The following is a 19,580-nucleotide window of genomic DNA, read 5'->3' as shown; positions in this document are numbered from 1 at the left end:
ACGGCATCGATAGATTTGTAGTATAATAATATAGAAAGCTCAGTGTATAGATTAATTATTAATAACCTAAATATTTTAATAATGTCATTGTATTTAGTAAATAATAATATACGTGTGGTGAAAGTTTGAAGCATCGACTAATACCTAATATTTTTAAATAACAATAAATTATAACTGAATTCGTTATTTTCGCTTTAACATTTTGATTACAAACGCTCATAAAAAATCTTTCTTATTTATTTTCAACACGTTTTAATTTATATAATTTTTTTTTTAATTGATCATTAAGCCCGGCAACTATGGCCATTAGCTGTTTGTTTGTTTATTTGTAGGGGAGGATACTGTTGGTTGGTAAACACGTGTGTGTAGTTTTTGGCAGATTTTCAAGTGGGCACCCGTAGGTATCTGCTATGCCTGGAAAGGGGATGGCGGCACTTGTTCTCCGGACACCGTGACTTGCCCGAAGAAAAATGCCGCCCATGGCCGAGGAATCGAACTCGAGTTGGCTGAGTCGCAGCCGACGCCTTAGTCCGCTCGGCCACTCCGCCCCCCTAATATACTTTTATTCATATCCACTCATGTATGTTGTACATTTTAGAACACTTGACCTCAAATGGAGTGGGTCACTGTTTGGTTAGGTGTCTAGGGGGGATGTGCCTAAGTTTTGTGCCGAGGTATTAAAATTAAAAGCAAAGATAAACACCAGTACTTTAAAAAGAGTTCTTATTTTTACCAGATTTGTGGTAAGTATTTTGATAAAGTGGTTTATATTTTCATCATTTGCATTTGGCAAACACTAATACAGTCTGAAAAAATAATTTTAAATTGTTAATATGTTTTGAAAATTGCGCTGAAATGTAATACCAAATCACTAAACATGAAAATAATACTATAATTTATCCAATTTTCAAACATATATAATTATGTAATAACGGATGTGATTGAAGTGCAAAATATCTGTTTATTAATTACTATATCTATCAAATATTTTGATATTTCGTTACTCCATATAAAGTATATAACTCATTCATACAAAACTATTAAAATAATTTACCAGTAATTATTTTGTTTTTAAGTAAGCAAGTTAGCTGAAATTCATTTAATATTTAAGTTCAAATATATTAGGTGTAATTGTGTTATTTATAACGGATGTAGTAATTACCATAATATTAATTGATTCCTCGAAAAATACTATAATTTGATTAGAACATGTTTTTGTTTTTGTTTTAGAAAGCACGTGTTTATCATCTGTCAACACAAATTATTGAGGCATTTTTGGAGGTTTTTTTTGTTCGATAGTAAATTCATGAGTTAAAGAAAACCATTTTAAATATTGAATGTCGAACATCGAACGCATAATCAAATAATCTTTCAGTTTAGTTTAGTTTTTCTGTACAATTTGATTTAATCTAAATAATGATTTCGACAATGTTATTACGATAAACTTATTTTAGATATTTTATAAATGTATAATAATAACAATTTTGTCAAAAAGGTTTTTGTTATGTATATTGTAAATCGAAAAACATAATTTGATTTATCGATTTGATTTTGAATGTATTTTCTGATTAATAATCGTACGAAAATGGAATACCAACAGTCAGTTTTAAATTGTATTTTTACGTAATAATATAACTTTTTTTATATATTTGATTTATTATTATAATCATATGCTATAACCTGGACATTTGTTTCTGTGAGTGACTATTGTTTACTTTGTTTATATGATTATAGATTTAAAACCATACAAACGTATTATAGTACTATATTTTATATAAATCAATAAACATACCTATTCGATACAACTGAAGCTAATAATAATAATCCAATGTTTTCAAAATATGGCCTAAAATAAACAAAGCACAACCAACAATATGTATCGTCCGGTCATCGGTGCAATGCATATGAAAAAGGTCGTATAATACACTTGAAGTGTGGTATGAAACAGATTAATACACAGATTAATAGGTATAATATATTGAATAAACAGATAAATCCATTAAAGCTAACGGGAAAACAAGATGCGACACTAACAAGTAACATGGCCAAAAAACGTCATAACTCATAAGAGTAGAAAATAAACAATGTACCTTGTATCATACCATTCATACCTATGGAATGGGTCGTGTTATCAACAATTTCTATGAAACTTGTAAACATGTTTGGCCAAAACACTATCAACATTTTTAAAACATACAGCATTGTAAGAAAAATAATAAATAAATTAAGAATAATTACTTAAGTAGGTACTAAGTACTGAAGAATAAATGTAAGTGTATGCAAAAATGTCGGGGAAATGATCAAGTTGAAAAAAAATACATTGAATTATACAAAAATTAGCACAACGCAGGAAATAATAAATTAACCACATCAAAATAAATAGAAAATATCACTTATTATCTCAACTCACAAATAATTATATTGCTATACTGAAAAGTACGAATAACAATAATAGTGCAAACATATTTTTTGGAATGCTATTTAGGCTAACCTCGGGGTGTCTTCTGGGCAATGGGCTCAAAATTATATGCGTCCAAACATGGTTATGTGTAATGCATTAATTATGGGCCCGAACTTTGTATGGATTTACGGCCTGAGGTATTGTGTTTCGGAAAAACGCTCCCAATCGTATTCCTGCCCCGTGGAAGTAAGCAATCCAAGTTACGGCTAGACACTTAGGTAGGCACTACTTAAGAACGTCGATAACTCTGTCATGAACAGTGTTGAAAATTATCTAGATAAATTATTTCTTTAATTATCTTATCTAGATAAAAATAAATAAATCATCTAATTATCTCATCTAGATAAATGTAATGGTTATCTGTGGTAAATTATTTAGATAAATAATATAACAATAAGAATATTTTTCAATACTGAAATAGCCAATAATTTACGAGAACCAAGTAGTGATTCCAAATCCCAATATTATTATAGTTATAAAGAAATGTTTACTGAAATATTGTCGGTTTTATTTTGTTATTTTATTTTATTAATTAATAAAATATTATCTAATTAGTAATTACTAATAAATTACATTATTTATAATATAGTTTTAAAAAAAATTATCTATTTTTTTATCTAGATAAACGTATGTGTATTTTTATCTTTATCTAGATAAAAAAAATGATGTTATATTTTATCTTATCTAGATAAATTTTGAATGAATTATCTGTTATCCTATCCGGATGATTTTTTGGTTATCTTTTCCCAACATTGGTCAGGAAATGACAGTCGCACGTAAAACCACTGAACATCCTTATAACGACAGTTCTCGGAAAACCCACCAAAACTCGTAAAACGCGCTAATCCCTTCCAAAAAATCAAATAATACCTACATCTAATTACCCACTTTCTCTTACTGGTGACCACACCCAGTGGGTGGTATACTGACAGCTCAGATGTTCGCGGTATCTGATTAAAAGCAATGCCATACATTATTATTATAAATTATCACTGTCCATGATGACTGTTTTGCGCGCCACCACTACTACTCGTCACCCTGGCACGGAAGACAGAAGTTACTCTGGGAGGGGGTGGGAAATTTGGGAAATTTTTCCCCCTGACGTTTTATAGCGAGGGAAAAGCTATCGTCTTTCCCCCTTTTTAAACCTCTAATTCAATGAATATTATTACAACACGTTTTTTTATTTTCTAAAGCATTATCCTTGGGCTCGAATATTATTATTTTTCTGTGAACGCTTTCTGTAACTAATTCTAGTTTGACATTAAAATATTTATTCTCTAATAGGCACCTATACTCAAAAGTAATAATGCTCATTAATCATTATAATACGGACAGCGCTATAACTTGTTGAATAGTTTCATACATATTACAATTCTGCCAAACTTGAAGGACAACACTGCAGCTGTATAATATATGCAGCTTACAATATTGTAATGGTTAAATGTATTGGCAAATTATTTTGGTGGTAGTTTATAGGTTTTACATCTTCCACCGTTATATTCATAGACACAAGAGGTAAAGAAAAAAGTATTTTCTTTTCCTCCTCCACTCATCATATTACCAAAAAATTACCGTTTCCAGCGTCCTATAATATTATCCGTCAAGTAAAGCACGGTAAAGACGAAAATACACAAAAATACACATTGTACAGTGTTATTATTATATTACTTATTATTTTATTATTATTACGTAGATGTTTTATTTATTTTTTATAGCAATTTAAGTCTAATTATTGTTTTTACATCAGCGCTGAAATATTGTTTCGTACCATTGGTGTTGTATACCTACTCGTTATTTTTACTACATTGTGTTCAATCCTCGAGTATTATAATTTTTTTTGTATTGAGGGCGCAAATCGCCAAACTAACTATTTATTTTTGTTATTACATTCGTGATCACCACATTTTCTTCACAATTATTATATTTGTGTGCGCTATTCTCCACGGTGTTTTAAATTTTAATATTTTTTAAGCCATTATTGTGATTTTTGCATTAATATCGCCTCTTGAGCTATATTTTTTCATTATAATTTTTTATCTGCTCTTATAATAGCCATTATTGTGCACTAGGTACAGGTAGCAGCTGGTAAGTCTCCACCGAATTTATTGGTGAGTAGCTATACCATTCTTATTATAATCAAATTTCTAATTATCTGTGCAAGTGTTATTAATTATCTACCAACCAATTATGTTGGCCAAGCATAGCTATTACACCTTCATTTTTATTCTTACTAATTGCTATAATTTATTAGTATGATTTCGTGTTAAGCCAGAAGCTATTGATTATTATATTTACATAATATTTACTGGCGTGCGAGTGATTAATAACATTATATTCCAACGTCACCAATCAAAATATTCATTATTAAAATTGTTTACAGTTTGTAAGCACACACAACACAATTTACACATATTAATATGTATTACGCATACACATAGTAGAAGGTGGCCATTAATACAATGTAGTTAACATTTTAATATTTTCAAGCTTTTTATCGTAACTATAGTTTGTTAATTTTATAAAAATTAAAAACTTAAAAATTTAACTAATATTGTAGTACTTAGCTATTTATAATTGTTTCAAGTCAATTTTAAAATTAATAAGTCAAGTTAAAATCGAGTTTATACATAGGTATTGTAGTTACAACTGATTTATTGATTAATTCATTTTTTATTTAATTACTCTCCAATGCTGTGTACAAATATATTAAATTAAAGTAAACAAACAAATATTTTTTGATTTAATAATATAATAAACGCGCAGACGTGTGATTTCCTAGATCCACTAAAGTTCATTTTTAATAAAATATTTAGTTATTATTTAAAAAGTTTAAAGTTGTTAAATCACTAAATATTACCCTGATGCTAATTAAAAATAATAACCAACCTCCTTTTAACATAGTCGAGTTTACAACATGTCTACATTAAACTTTTAGAGATAAATAAACACAGTTTGTTATACCTAAACACCCACATATTATATTTAATATCAACTAGGTAATGACTAACTCGAGTCAATTTTGATCACTATTTACCACCTTTAGACTTAATGTATCCCAATATCCCACTAAACACCTGATGATTATATTTTAATCAGACTAAGCCTCGTTTTCCTGTTGAAAATATTTTTAAAAAAAATCAAAATTGGACGTTATTTTTAAAATGTTTGCAGGTTAATAAAATAAATTATTCCATAGTCGAAGACCTATACCCGCTGCCGTATTGACTCTAATAAATATATTTTGAAAGACCTATAGGCAGGAGAGGAAGCAGTTGCAAAATAGGCAGCTGCCTAAGGCGGCACCAGTTTATGGGCGGCAAATTTCGAACAAGCCCCTTTCCACCCAAAAAATTAACTTTTCAATAAGGGAAGCATAAATTATATTTGCACAGGGCTGCAAAAACCTAGGGGACGGCCCCTGCTTTATAGGTACCTTCTGTTCTGAGTTATTCGAACATTTAACTTTTAGATACCGATACCTATATTCAATTTTTCATTTGAATCATTTTCGAAAGTATATACCTTTCTATTCATTACAAGTTTGCATTTATTTTCAGCGTACCTACCAATCCATTAATCGTTATTAATATTGAATACACCCACTTATAACACGTACCCACTTAGGCGTTTGCAAATTATTTTCGGTCGAAAAATAATAGCTAAGGGCACAGCGATTTTTTTTCGTACTGTTTTCGTTCGACGTATCACGGTCAAATCATTAATAATTCACAACACCATAAAATATGCAGTGGCTCGCTTACGCGCGTGTACGTTTTGTTACGTTCGTCCATTTTGTGAATTGTTTTTTTTTTTTTTTTATCCTTTCCATGTTTACTTAAAACTATAATATGTACCCACCCATAATTTTCTAACGAAACTCGAACTACAAAATTAAATCACTGTTCCGTTATTAACTGCTATGGCGGCGATGACGCGGCGTTGCGCACCGGTCGACGTTATAACGATTGTATCGATCCGTTATTAGAATAAATAAATAAATAAATAAAATATTGCAGACAGCTAATTCGCTTTTCCGTTAGCGATTCATTATGGGAAGTACGCCGTTATGAGTCTGTAAAGGTGCATACAAAAATGTTTTATATGTTTTTACTCAGTGTGAGCACATACTATTATATAAATAGGTAGGTTTGTATTATATTTTATATATTTTTTTACATTTTTTAACGATTTTATTTAAAACAGAATATTACTGTACGTCAACTATTAGTTATTATAATCAATATAAATACGATGCAAAGTTAAATATTGATACTTAATATCCAAGTCGTATAATTATTAATATGAAAAATGGTAAAAACTTAATTATCATCATATTTGTGCTCTAAAATTGATTACATATATATTTTTTTTTTTGAGAATAACTACACATGAAACCATTTATTTTAATTTTATTTGATTCTAGACTTACATTTTGTCTTACACATGTACTATTTCAAAATATGTCTCAAGTACATCGTCAACCAACAATTATCTGGAATTTTCAATTACATAAAATAGGGTATCTTCGCAGATAAAATATATGACATATTATTACAGTGAAATCTTACCTATCATGTATATATTATAAGATTAAAAAAATGTCTATAATTTGATATCCAAAGAAATGTTAATTTATTACTATATTATTATAATATTATGGTTTATGTGAAATATATAAATAAATAAATTGTTCAGTTTTTAGTTTGTAGAAAAAATACAATACAACAGCTTTTCGAGTTCAAATCTTTTAAAATATTAATTAAATTTTTTTTGTAATACGTATTTATAATATAGGTACCTACTATCTTATCTTCTTTTATAATCCATCAAAGTTTCAGGTTATTGAAATTATTTGTTATTACTGAATGATTTACTAAGCATTTGACATGGCAAGTCATAAAAGTATTTATTTTTTAGAGTGTTATTTGTTGATAATAATATATCGAATAATTGCCAGGAAGTGCCAATTATTTGAGTATTTGACTGGAGTAAAATTTTTTTCTGTCGGCTTTAACACTGAGTGAACAATTTTGATTATCATAAGTAAACTGTTTAAAAATACCTATAAATATTGTATATCATCATTATAAAGTTATTAAAACGGTTCAAACGTTAAAGAAATAAAGTCAAGTTTGTAAAAAGTTTTAGTAAACTTATACGTTATTTTATAATGTTGAATTAAAATTATGAAAGCCGGACTGCAGAGTAATAAACATGATTGTAACTCGTTTAACTTTTCCCACCCAGTGCAAAAATCGGAGTTGTATGGTAACAAATCAAAAATCCGTTCCTATTGAAATTTGGTTAAAACCGCACTCGGTGAAATGCCATCGATATTGTCACGATTCGACTGTTAATATTTTCACGGGCTCAAGGAAACTACCGACCAAATCAAAAACAGAATACCAACTAGACTTGATTTCCTTGAAAACCATACACGTAAAATATGTCTGTTTAAAATAACAAACAACGAAAAATGTCACTGTAAATGTAAAACCTATGCATGGAATCGAAAAATTTTTATGATGAATGACCATGAGGGTTTCGCACTGTATCATAAATAGTTATTCAAGAAAATACGACACGCACTACAACTTTACAGTAGTGTCACAACGTGGGAAATATGTAAAATAAAAGATAGATCATATTATTACTATTATATTATTATAATAATATTATTATGTAGACACAACGCGTCCTCCGTGTCGGAATATAATACAACATTATACATTCGCTCAAGTTATACTTTCAGTCACTCAGTATTATGGAGATACGAGTAAAATAAATTCTAACATAATAATATGTAATATTATGTTTATACCGCGATGACATTGTAACATTTTAGATTCTAAACGGAGTGATAAATGCATTGATTTTACAATAATGTGTGTGGTGTGGTGTTTTTTTGATGCGTTTTTGTGTACACGATGAGTAATAAAAATAATTTCCAAACCCTTGGGGAAAACAAAATAAAAATTTTAAAGACAGACATTTTTACGCAAAACCAGTTTTCACCAAATCGATTTTGTTTTTTTTGGCGTATTTCAAAAACGAATAACCGTAGATACTCTATACTTGAAATTTTCACCAAATGTTTATATTAGCAGCTTCTGTACATGATAAATTTTTTTAAATATTCTGTCTTTTTTCGAACAATTGGTACCTAGGCATGAGAAATTTTTGATATTTATTTTTTAGTTTTATTGTATAACTATCGATAAACATTTATTCCCTGGGTCAAAAAGCTTTAGAATTGAATAAGAGGCTTCTCATAAGTCATAAGTTGTCTTAATAGCAGCTCAAAAATATTAAAGATACATTGGCACACATTTTTTTCTAATCATTTTAAGTTCAAATTTTGATAAATTCATTAAATTCACTAGATTTTTCAAATTAAGTAGTTAAAAATGTATAAAATGTTTAATTTTTATAGCTAAGGATAAAAAAAATTATACCATGTTTCTTATAAATATAAATTCTTATAAAAAACAATGTTTTGATATAATTTTTATATTTTTTTGGTACAGTGTAAAATATTTATTTAATATATTTTATATTTATTGTTATTTCATGTTGAGTAAGATATTCAAATTAGAATAAAATTATAAATTTAAACGAAGAATAACGATTTTAGTTATTTTTTGTAAATTGAAAATATTATACGAGGGTTCTTAAGGCTTTAAAAGTAATAAATTCAACCTACTGTCTTACCTGTTTACCTAATAGTAAAATAAATTACTAAAGTAGCAATAATATCATAAAATAATACTATACAACTTATAGTAATATAGGCCACGGACCATCTTCATTCAAAATCGTTTATCGTAAAGGTACAATGTTTTTATATCATTGAATTCAAATTTAACTCACCCATTACAGTAACCCACGCGAAATCTAATGTACAGCAAATCGTGGAGTCCACTTTCGCAGCTTTTCAATGTAATATAATATTATACTTTTGGTAATAATTATTACAAATTCAATTTAAATAACACCGATATGGCCCAATGCGACGGTACGATATACAACCTATATAATTATAGTTTTAAGTATTAATGAATTTATTAATTATACACGTGATTGCCGGTTTCTATATCATACCTATATTGATCACGGGGTAGTAAAATGGTGTATATAACACGTGGGGTGGGGTGGTGGCCACAGATATAATATGCGTGTGACGAGTCCATGACAAAAATCATCATCGGCGACTTTTTTTTTTCCAATAATATACGATCGTAGAGTCGTAAAATAATAATATCAAATCGTATTATTATTTTTATTATTTAATCAGCGGAGATTCACTCGTATGATATTATTATATAGTGCAAGACATATATTACATTTTACGTGATTGGATATTGTTGTATAGGCACATGTATATAATGTGTACCCCTTAAACTCGGGAAAGCGTGCACTCTCGCAAATAATTCCGATCTTTGATGTAACATATATAATAATATAATATATCTTTAAACCCGCTCGTATGTATACGTTTGTATACACAAACATAATATACAGACTTTGTTGACATTATATTATATATATATAATAATATGTTATATCATGCACGCGCATTTTGTACTTTAACACATTTTTATTATTTCCGATATTTTTTTCATTTTCTGTTTATTTTTAATAATCTATATTAACTTCCTGCAAGTTCCGAGGAATACTTTGTTTTACTACGGAATTCTTCAGTTAGGCCCATTAGCCATTATTGACGAAGAATAAATAAATAAATATATATATATATGTTACAGTTAAAACCCGAAATCCGTCGAAACTAGTTTTAACTAGTCAAAACTAGTTTCCACAAATCCCTTTAGTCATTTCTGGTTTTAACTAGTTAAAACTAGAATTTACTAAGACCTATAAAATATATTGGTGAAAACTAGAATTATCTAGTTAAAATCCTTAATTTTTATATTGATAGGTTAAACTAGTTTTAACTAGGGAAAAGTAGAAATATAAGTACACATTAGAATAATTATTATAGGAATTTATTATATTATTTATTTTGACAGGACAAACTATTGTGGCATTTAGAATTGCATAGTATTTTATTTTTTCTACATAAACAGCGATTTGTTCCGCAGGACGTTTTACATGTGCATCTTACAAAGCCTTGCCCCGACCCCGTCGATGCTTTTGTTGCGGCTGCACGGAGGGAAATATGATTGTTTGGAACTTGATTCTCTGTGATGAATTTTTCTTCGCATGTTATAAATTCAGATCTGAAACAATTTTTACTGATTAGTAACTATTTACTAATTATATTTTATTTGGTGTATGAAAATGTGATAATGGACGTACCTACAATAAAGTTTTTCTAGAATTCCATCCTTACTTCCGATTCTGTATAGATCGTGCTCTGTTTTTTCTAACACCACTCCGATGAGATTAGGATGATCTGTTTTGCCTTTGTCAACATCTGGAATGCGGATTACTACGTTGACACCAACATCAACGGCGGGAAATTTTTTTTCTGATCGAGTCATCATTCGGGCTGCCTGTTTTTCCAAATTTTCATGAGCTTCTTTTCTAATTGCACCTATAAAAGAGGTATCTGAAACATATCAAAGAAATAAACCGTGTTTATGTATTTATTAGATTTGTTGGTTACAGTATGAGCTATTTATATTTAACTATGAAAGTTGATTTTTTTTACAATTTTTCTAACTGAAAAATAATTTAAAAGTTATCGAAAAATGTTTATGGTTTTTAAATTATAAAATATGTAAATAAAAAATGCATTTTAACCGCAATATAATGTCGATAAATAAATGTCTAAAATATTAATGTCTAAAAAAATAATAAAAATGTTTACCTGCAGCTTCCTGCTCAATCTTATTTTCACTTCCAGTTTCAGTACATATAAGATTTTCCAGTTCATCCTCGACGTTTATAGTAGCAATCAAATCATTGGGGAGGTTAGAGGTTACGAGCCCCACTCTTGGATCAACCCCAAACATTGCTTTATAGGGCGTCATATTTATCCCGGCGTGGTGTGCTCTATTTTTCATAAATTGTACGAACTTTAATCCGATAGACCAATTAGTGGATTTATTGTCTGTCATCCAAGAAGCGAGCATTCGTTCCACGTCTTGGTTGGCTCGCTCTACGGAGCCTTGGCTTTGTGAATGCCTAGGTTTCCCGTGCACGATTTTTAACTCTGGCCATAGCCCTGTCAGCTCTGTAATCACACTGTTAACAAATTCTCTCCCATTGTCTGAATGAAGAAGAACCGGAGCACCAAATGTTAAAAAAATGTCTAATAAATGGCTTGCAACTTCTTCTGCACGCTTGGTCTGCAAGGGGCGGAGCAGAACGAATTTTGTCAGATGATCTTGATAATTAAGTATAAACTTAAACTGTGCATCAGGTTGTGACTGCATGTCTATCAAATCTATTTGACATCTACTATTTAATTCAGTGTGCAAAATGCCAAAATTGGTTTCGAAACGAGTCCTTTCTTTCCTAGTTTTTTCTTTTTCTGGCACGTTTCACAGAGAGACAAAAAAATATTTATCATGTCAGTGGTAATGTTGGCGTACTTTCTTGAAGTTTCAACCTTCAGACGATCTCTCCCTCCATGCCCTATAGCGATATGTGACAAATCAATGACATCAAAAATGTCTTCCATCGGCAAATAATATTTGACTGGCTCTCCGCGGGTTACCAGCTTTTTTGTATCGCCAAATTCCAAAACATTGAATCGCTTGATCCTTCTATATTGAGCAGAGGTTTTTTTAGTGGCTGATATCGCATCCTCAACCTCTTTTAGAAGCGAATCATAAGCATCTTTAGTAATGATATTATAATGATTGTCTTTTTTTCCTTCCACCGATTCCATAAGCTTCTTAAAAAACCGTTCTCGGGTACTCATTTCTCTTTCAGTTTCCAACATGATACCAAAGTATACAGTGACGTTAGGACAATTTTCAAAACCGGCGAATGTCAACAAGAGCGAAAAAACAACTTAGAACGGGCAATTCACGACAAAAACACGTAGGTACAACGACTACGACGAACACAATCGCACTGGCGAAACACAGCCGACGATATAAGCTGACCTTCAGATCAATATCGTATTATTATTAATATTATTGTAGGTATAATCTGTCGAAGTTATATCGTATCTAAGTGTTGGACGACTAGTTATCTTAATTGATTTGATAGTCGACCGGTCAAACAATTATCGAGCAATATTTATAGATCGTCTGTGGTCGCGTGAGTTTTATGTAGTACGAGTTTAAATACAATATAATATTATTCTATACTAAATAAATAATATAATAAATTCCTATAATAATTATTCTAATGTGTACTTATATTTCTACTTTTCCCTAGTTAAAACTAGTTTAACCTATCAATATAAAAATTAAGGATTTTAACTAGATAATTCTAGTTTTCACCAATATATTTTATAGGTCTTAGTAAATTCTAGTTTTAACTAGTTAAAACCAGAAATGACTAAAGGGATTTGTGGAAACTAGTTTTGACTAGTTAAAACTAGTTTCGACGGATTTCGGGTTTTAACTGTAACATATATAGGTACACGGATCAAGTTTTATTTTGATTGTTTATATTGTTATTACCATTAATACGTCTTTATTTATTTCAAAAAACTCTAAGACACTAAACTCTGCATCGTGTACTAGTTTTTCACTATTATTGTATAATATCCAGCTTATAGGCCAGAACAAATTTTGTCTACAAGAAGTATATAGGTAGTATAATAATACAATAAATCGAGGGCACAGAACCAAACATTCCAAATAAGTTTTTTTTTAAATCCACTTTTTTGAATAAGTTAAGTTATTAATTATCCATATAATCAAAACCACAAAAAACCACTATTTAGGTGAAATATTTAAAGAGTTATACGGAACTAGAAGAATCTAAATTAACACAGATTACAAACCAATTTAATATTAAATTATGATAAATATAAACATAGGTAACCCATATATACTATACCTAACTATATTGTAGTTTTAAAATAAATAAGTTTTGTTTAATATTCATTGCATCAACCATACAGTAATCATAAGATATGAAGTACAATATTATTGATTTTATTAATCAACAAAATAAATAATTCTACATAGTTCTATACTTACTGAATACAGTACCAGCATACGTTTATCATTTTGGTTTTAACATCACGACACAATATTTTTTTTCTTTCTACCAAATTTTGTTTTCCGAGAAACATACACCATTTAGTTTAGGAAAAAATAATTCAAAGTGAAAAAAAAATATTACCACCAAAAGGATCCATGCGTAGAACAACTTTTTGTAAACTTTTAGATTTGACCATCATCGAAAGTCTTTATCTCCTGAACAATTTGATATTTTGAGATAACACCTTTTGTTTCGAAGTCCACTTAATATCGTACGCACATAACGGTTTGTAACGGGATAAACCGTCACTGTATTAAAGTGGTCCTTTTCAGGACCACCAAACACAACAGTATGGCAACATAATGCGACACAAGTAATAGACGCGACATATTAGAATAAGTAGTTTACCAACAGGAAAATTTCACGGAAATAACAAACAAGAACCACATTAACAAAGCGAACACCAACGGGTCGAGGTGTGGTTATTGCTTATCAAAGCAACCATCCTCGACCAATCACAGGACAACAAAGGGAAACAAATAGTATATATACCGGGACAGTTCACCGGTCAAACAAATCCACCACACCAGTCTTCAACATATCTTCTACAAGTCAACAAGCACTATAGAAGACCCGAAGACCTGAAGACCCGAAGACTATCAACGCAGCAGCAACACCGACCTGAACGACACCGGCGAAGCTGATCCGACCTAACCAGTCCACGACGACGCACCCTGAACGCACGATCTAACGTGATCGCCCGATACCGCCGAGACTCAACAGTACCCGGCATACCTGGCTAATAAGCGCCACTTCACGGACCGACGACGCCAAGCCTACCGTGTACATCCAGCGATCGACGACAACGGATAGCCGCCACACCGGGACCTGATTGACCCACCGACGGCAGCGTATAATATAATTATACTCCGGCGATCCATTACTGACAGTCCACCCGTTCAATCGAGTCCAGTCACACCGTTGGACGAATACCAAGACACGCCGGGAACCGACTTCGCGACGTAACTTGGCCAATCGACTATTCAGCAAGCCGACAAGTAGTACCTCGTTCCCCCCTACGGCGAGCTTATTCGAGTTTCGCCGCGAGGAAGAACCGAACCCACACGACTTGCTCGAGTCCGTGCACGGACGGTTTCTACTCTCCCCTATTATTGTATTACTTCTACGAAACGTATAGGCAAGTCCCGACTATTGTTTTGCTCGCGCCTCTTCAGGCCCGAACCCGCCCGTCGCGGCCGCTTCCTTAAGCCTGCCGCGCGGTCCGGGATAACTTGCCCCGATCATTGTAAACATTACTTATTGATTATATAATAAACGAATCATAACAATACACAACGCATTTGGTATTTACGACACGGGACGTCACGAACAGACGCTCCGTATCAACTGGCGCCCAACCCGTGGCTCAGGAACTACATCGACCACAAATCAACACAATATACAAGTACGACGTTTACTAGTCGGTACGGCGAAATAGTATACCCGCCAACAAACCGATAAGAACGTCTATTAGTCGGTACAGTAATACCGCAATCGATTTGTTGGAGGTTTGAATAACCAACCCGTGCCTCGGAAACTACATCGACCACGAAATCAACACAATATACAAGTTCAACGTTTACTAGTCGGTACGGCGAAATAGTGTACCCAACCACTCAAAAATAATAACGACACTACTGAAGCAAAATGACTAGAAACTCAAATCGTCAACGAAATAACCCGATAATGGAATCCAATGAAGAAAAAATCACTCGGCTAGAAACGACAATACGAACAATGACAGACGATATAGCTACGATGAAAGAAAACTTCAACACACGTATCGAAGCACTTCATCAACTAATAAATGACTACGACAAAAAAACAGTAGTAAACGTTGAAAAATTGAACAAAGATTTGAGCAACATAGCAAACAAACAAACACAAATGGACACCACGGTGACAACCAGATCAAACACAGTAGAGTTGACCATGCCAACGTTCGCAGGGAACGAGCAAACCGACCACCCGAAAAGATTCTTGAGAAACTTAAACACATACTTAATACATAAAAAAATTGCTGAAGACGACAAAATGATCGTGATCGAAAACTGCCTAAAAGGAAAGGCAGCAAAGTGGTTCACAATGGTAAAAGACGCAACCTGCAACATCGAAAACTTCAAAGACCTTTTCTTAAGAAACTTCTTCTCTGAAAACAAACAGTGGAGCATTTTTATAAAATGCACGGAAGCCGGAAAAGCAACAACAAAAGGCAACTACCAAGAACATTTTCACAAATGGATGGATGAATTAAAATACCTTGACTCACCAAAAATCGCAGAAGAACAAGCAATAAATCTAGTCATTAAACATTTCCCAATAGCAATACAAGCATACATACAAAACACAGAAAAAACGTTTTTAAAAATTTGGGAGAAATTGGGAGAAATTGACGAAAAAGATCAACAAGTCGATCCAAACCCAAAACAAAAAACAACTTACACATATCACCAAAATAGGAACACAAATCAAACACCCCACACTCAATCATACGGAAGGCAGAACTTCAATAACGACAGAAAAAATGCGGAGAAAACGGTGAATCAAATTACAATAGTTCAAGACCAGGCAAAAAACAGCGAAGAAGAAACCGATGATGAAATGCAAAAAAACTGGACTCGGGAGACGGGGGAGGATCACCCACCGTCATTGAATCCCACAGATCCAGAATACACAGAATAAAATGCAACAGGAAAGAAGCAAAACCACAGCACCCGAAGGAAAGTACAACAATCCTAACCGCAAAAGAACTGTCGCAGAATAACGAGTATGACGAAGAACCCACACAAACACAGACGCTCCGTATCAACTGGCGCCCAACCCGTGGCTCAGGAACTACATCGACCACAAATCAACACAACATACAAGTACGACGTTTACTAGTCGGTACGGCGAAATAGTATACCCGCCAACAAACCGATAAGAACGTCTATTAGTCGGTACAGTAATACCGCAATCGATTTGTTGGAGGTTTGAATAACCAACCCGTGCCTCGGAAACTACATCGACCACGAAATCAACACAATATACAAGTTCGACGTTTACTAGTCGGTACGGCGAAATAGTGTACCCAACCACTCAAAAATAATAACGACACTACTGAAGCAAAATGACTAGAAACTCAAATCGTCAACGAAATAACCCGATAATGGAATCCAATGAAGAAAAAATCACTCGGCTAGAAACGACAATACGAACAATGACAGACGATATAGCTACGATGAAAGAAAACTTCAACACACGTATCGAAGCACTTCATCAACTAATAAGTGATACAACGCTGGCCATCATCAACCATAAAACCAATAAAGAAGAGTTAATTAACGTCGCTGAAGTCCGTCCATACTATACGGACAAACAAGCGACAGATTAATATCAATCTAAGAAAAAAGAGGTCCATTCACAGAACGGGAAATCACCAACCAACCACAACAAGGACCAAAAAAAAAAAAATATATAAACCCGTAGAATCACCCCAGCCAAGTACGAGAAACCAAAAAACACTATTCGACAATCAAAACGAGACATCCCTCACGCAACAGATTTCGCCGCTCCCTACACAAAGCATCGATATGACGACGCACTTTCGGATTAGAATTAGCTACCAACTCGCTCACACAGCCACTTGGTCACTAATCCGAGGGGGGAGTTGTAACGGGATAAACCGTCACTGTATTAAAGTGGTCCTTTTCAGGACCACCAAACACAACAGTATGGCAACATAATGCGACACAAGTAATAGACGCGACATATTAGAATAAGTAGTTTACCAACAGGAAAATTTCACGGAAATAACAAACAAGAACCACATTAACAAAGCGAACACCAACGGGTCGAGGTGTGGTTATTGCTTATCAAAGCAACCATCCTCGACCAATCACAGGACAACAAAGGGAAACAAATAGTATATATACCGGGACAGTTCACCGGTCAAACAAATCCACCACACCAGTCTTCAACATATCTTCTACAAGTCAACAAGCACTATAGAAGACCCGAAGACCTGAAGACCCGAAGACTATCAACGCAGCAGCAACACCGACCTGAACGACACCGGCGAAGCTGATCCGACCTAACCAGTCCACGACGACGCACCCTGAACGCACGATCTAACGTGATCGCCCGATACCGCCGAGACTCAACAGTACCCGGCATACCTGGCTAATAAGCGCCACTTCACGGACCGACGACGCCAAGCCTACCGTGTACATCCAGCGATCGACGACAACGGATAGCCGCCACACCGGGACCTGATTGACCCACCGACGGCAGCGTATAATATAATTATACTCCGGCGATCCATTACTGACAGTCCACCCGTTCAATCGAGTCCAGTCACACCGTTGGACGAATACCAAGACACGCCGGGAACCGACTTCGCGACGTAACTTGGCCAATCGACTATTCAGCAAGCCGACAAGTAGTACCTCGTTCCCCCCTACGGCGAGCTTATTCGAGTTTCGCCGCGAGGAAGAACCGAACCCACACGACTTGCTCGAGTCCGTGCACGGACGGTTTCTACTCTCCCCTATTATTGTATTACTTCTACGAAACGTATAGGCAAGTCCCGACTATTGTTTTGCTCGCGCCTCTTCAGGCCCGAACCCGCCCGTCGCGGCCGCTTCCTTAAGCCTGCCGCGCGGTCCGGGATAACTTGCCCCGATCATTGTAAACATTACTTATTGATTATATAATAAACGAATCATAACAATACACAACGCATTTGGTATTTACGACACGGGACGTCACGAACAGACGCTCCGTATCAGGTTTGTTCGAGTGCGTATTGTATTATTATACTGCACGATCGATTAAAAGAAAAAAAGAAAATTATGTTTTTTCAGTGAGGAGTCACAATAATACAGAGGGAGGGAAAAATGCATGCTATCCTATTACGTTTAACCAAATTTTGTTTCCCAAGAAATATTCATTTAATTTAGAACAACACAGTTCTAAGTGAAATATAATATTATCAACCAAAATTATGTAGAAGAAATCTGTTAATCTTTAGATTTGACCATCATTGAAAGCAGTTCATTAAGAAAAAATCATTACAGTTTGAAAGTAGAAAGTATTGTATTTGTAAGTATCTCCTGTGCAACTCGATACTCTGAGATGGCACCTTTTGATTTTGAGCCCACAAAGTATTAAATATTAAGCCCATTTTAACATAAAAAAAACACGTAATACTTTTGAAAATTATTAACATTTATAAATACATTGTTATAGAAATGTTCCGGTAATCGAATCACAAATAATCTTTTATTTAAGCATTAAAGTAAATTTTTAAAAGTACTCTTAACAATCCTGTTACCAGGTATATACAGAAAAATATTTTAATATTGAGGGTGACAGTGGTGAAAGCTGTTTTTTTTTAACGGAATTCAGACAACATTCGGTTTTACAATGATGTAAAAAGACATTTTCGGTTTTAACACTATAATATTATACGTGAGTAAAAACTCGAAACGATTCATACACAGTTTCTTTGTGGATGATCCATTGTACTTTAGAAAGTTCATTTTTCGAATTTCTTAGTATATTTTAAGGAAATCACGAAAAAGCAAAACGAACGCGAACAAATAGTCTAAAGAGAAGCAGTTTATAAAAAAAAATGTTTGACAATGCTTTAATAAAGACTAAGCTTATGATAAAAACGCTCCATTATTTTTAAATGTATATACATATACATATTATATTAAATTGAAAGACAAAATAAAATTGTTCCTACTTTGATCGTTAAGCAAAGAATTAGAGGAAGATGATCGTAATGTCGTATAATACTATTACATACTACCTACATAATATAATAATATTATCGCGCGTTAGTATTATAGCGTTACACTATGTAAAATGCCCTACAGTCAACCCCCCCCATCCCCCCCCAGCACTGTTAAATAGTTAAGTACATCATTGGCTTTATGAT

General features: G+C 33.0%; 3 protein-coding genes across 3 annotated transcripts in view; all 3 read right to left on the bottom strand.

Moving 5' to 3' along the window:
- The window catches only part of LOC132937502 (junctophilin-1-like), a 133,225-nt gene that overhangs the window by 66,936 nt on the left and 46,709 nt on the right, over positions 1 to 19,580 (bottom strand). The gene's annotated exons all lie outside the window — the stretch shown is intronic.
- Positions 10,452 to 12,992, bottom strand: LOC132934760 (KRAB-A domain-containing protein 2-like). Its single transcript, XM_061001098.1, has 3 exons — positions 11,295 to 12,992; positions 10,781 to 11,033; positions 10,452 to 10,701 (listed from the first exon to the last, which is right to left on the bottom strand). Exons 1-3 carry the CDS (start codon positions 11,860 to 11,862, stop codon positions 10,476 to 10,478), a joined length of 1,047 nt encoding a protein of 348 aa, XP_060857081.1. The 5' UTR covers positions 11,863 to 12,992; the 3' UTR covers positions 10,452 to 10,475.
- On the bottom strand, positions 11,892 to 12,374 carry LOC132953711 (KRAB-A domain-containing protein 2-like). The gene has a single exon (XM_061026077.1). The coding sequence runs from the start codon at positions 12,372 to 12,374 to the stop codon at positions 11,892 to 11,894; it is 483 nt and encodes a 160-aa protein (XP_060882060.1).

The sequence above is a fragment of the Metopolophium dirhodum genome, chromosome 1, assembly GCF_019925205.1.
Source record: "Metopolophium dirhodum isolate CAU chromosome 1, ASM1992520v1, whole genome shotgun sequence".
Lineage (NCBI taxonomy): Eukaryota > Metazoa > Arthropoda > Insecta > Hemiptera > Aphididae > Metopolophium > Metopolophium dirhodum.
Note: the sequence above shows the minus strand (reverse complement) of the source record. Positions and strands in the feature narration are given on the sequence as shown.

What these genes read in the sequence shown, in the direction of transcription:
- LOC132934760 (XM_061001098.1), bottom strand. Translation starts at nt 11,862, where the DNA reads ATGCAGTCACAACCTGATGCACAGTTTAAGTTTATACTTAATTATCAA. An exon ending in GATTGAGCAGGAAGCTGCAG is followed by an intron (nt 11,034 to 11,294) that starts GTAAACATTTTT and finishes GATATGTTTCAG; the next exon opens with ATACCTCTTTTATAGGTGCA. An exon ending in CTAGAAAAACTTTATTGTAG is followed by an intron (nt 10,702 to 10,780) that starts GTACGTCCATTA and finishes AAATTGTTTCAG; the next exon opens with ATCTGAATTTATAACATGCG.
- LOC132953711 (XM_061026077.1), bottom strand. Translation starts at nt 12,374, where the DNA reads ATGTTGGAAACTGAAAGAGAAATGAGTACCCGAGAACGGTTTTTTAAG.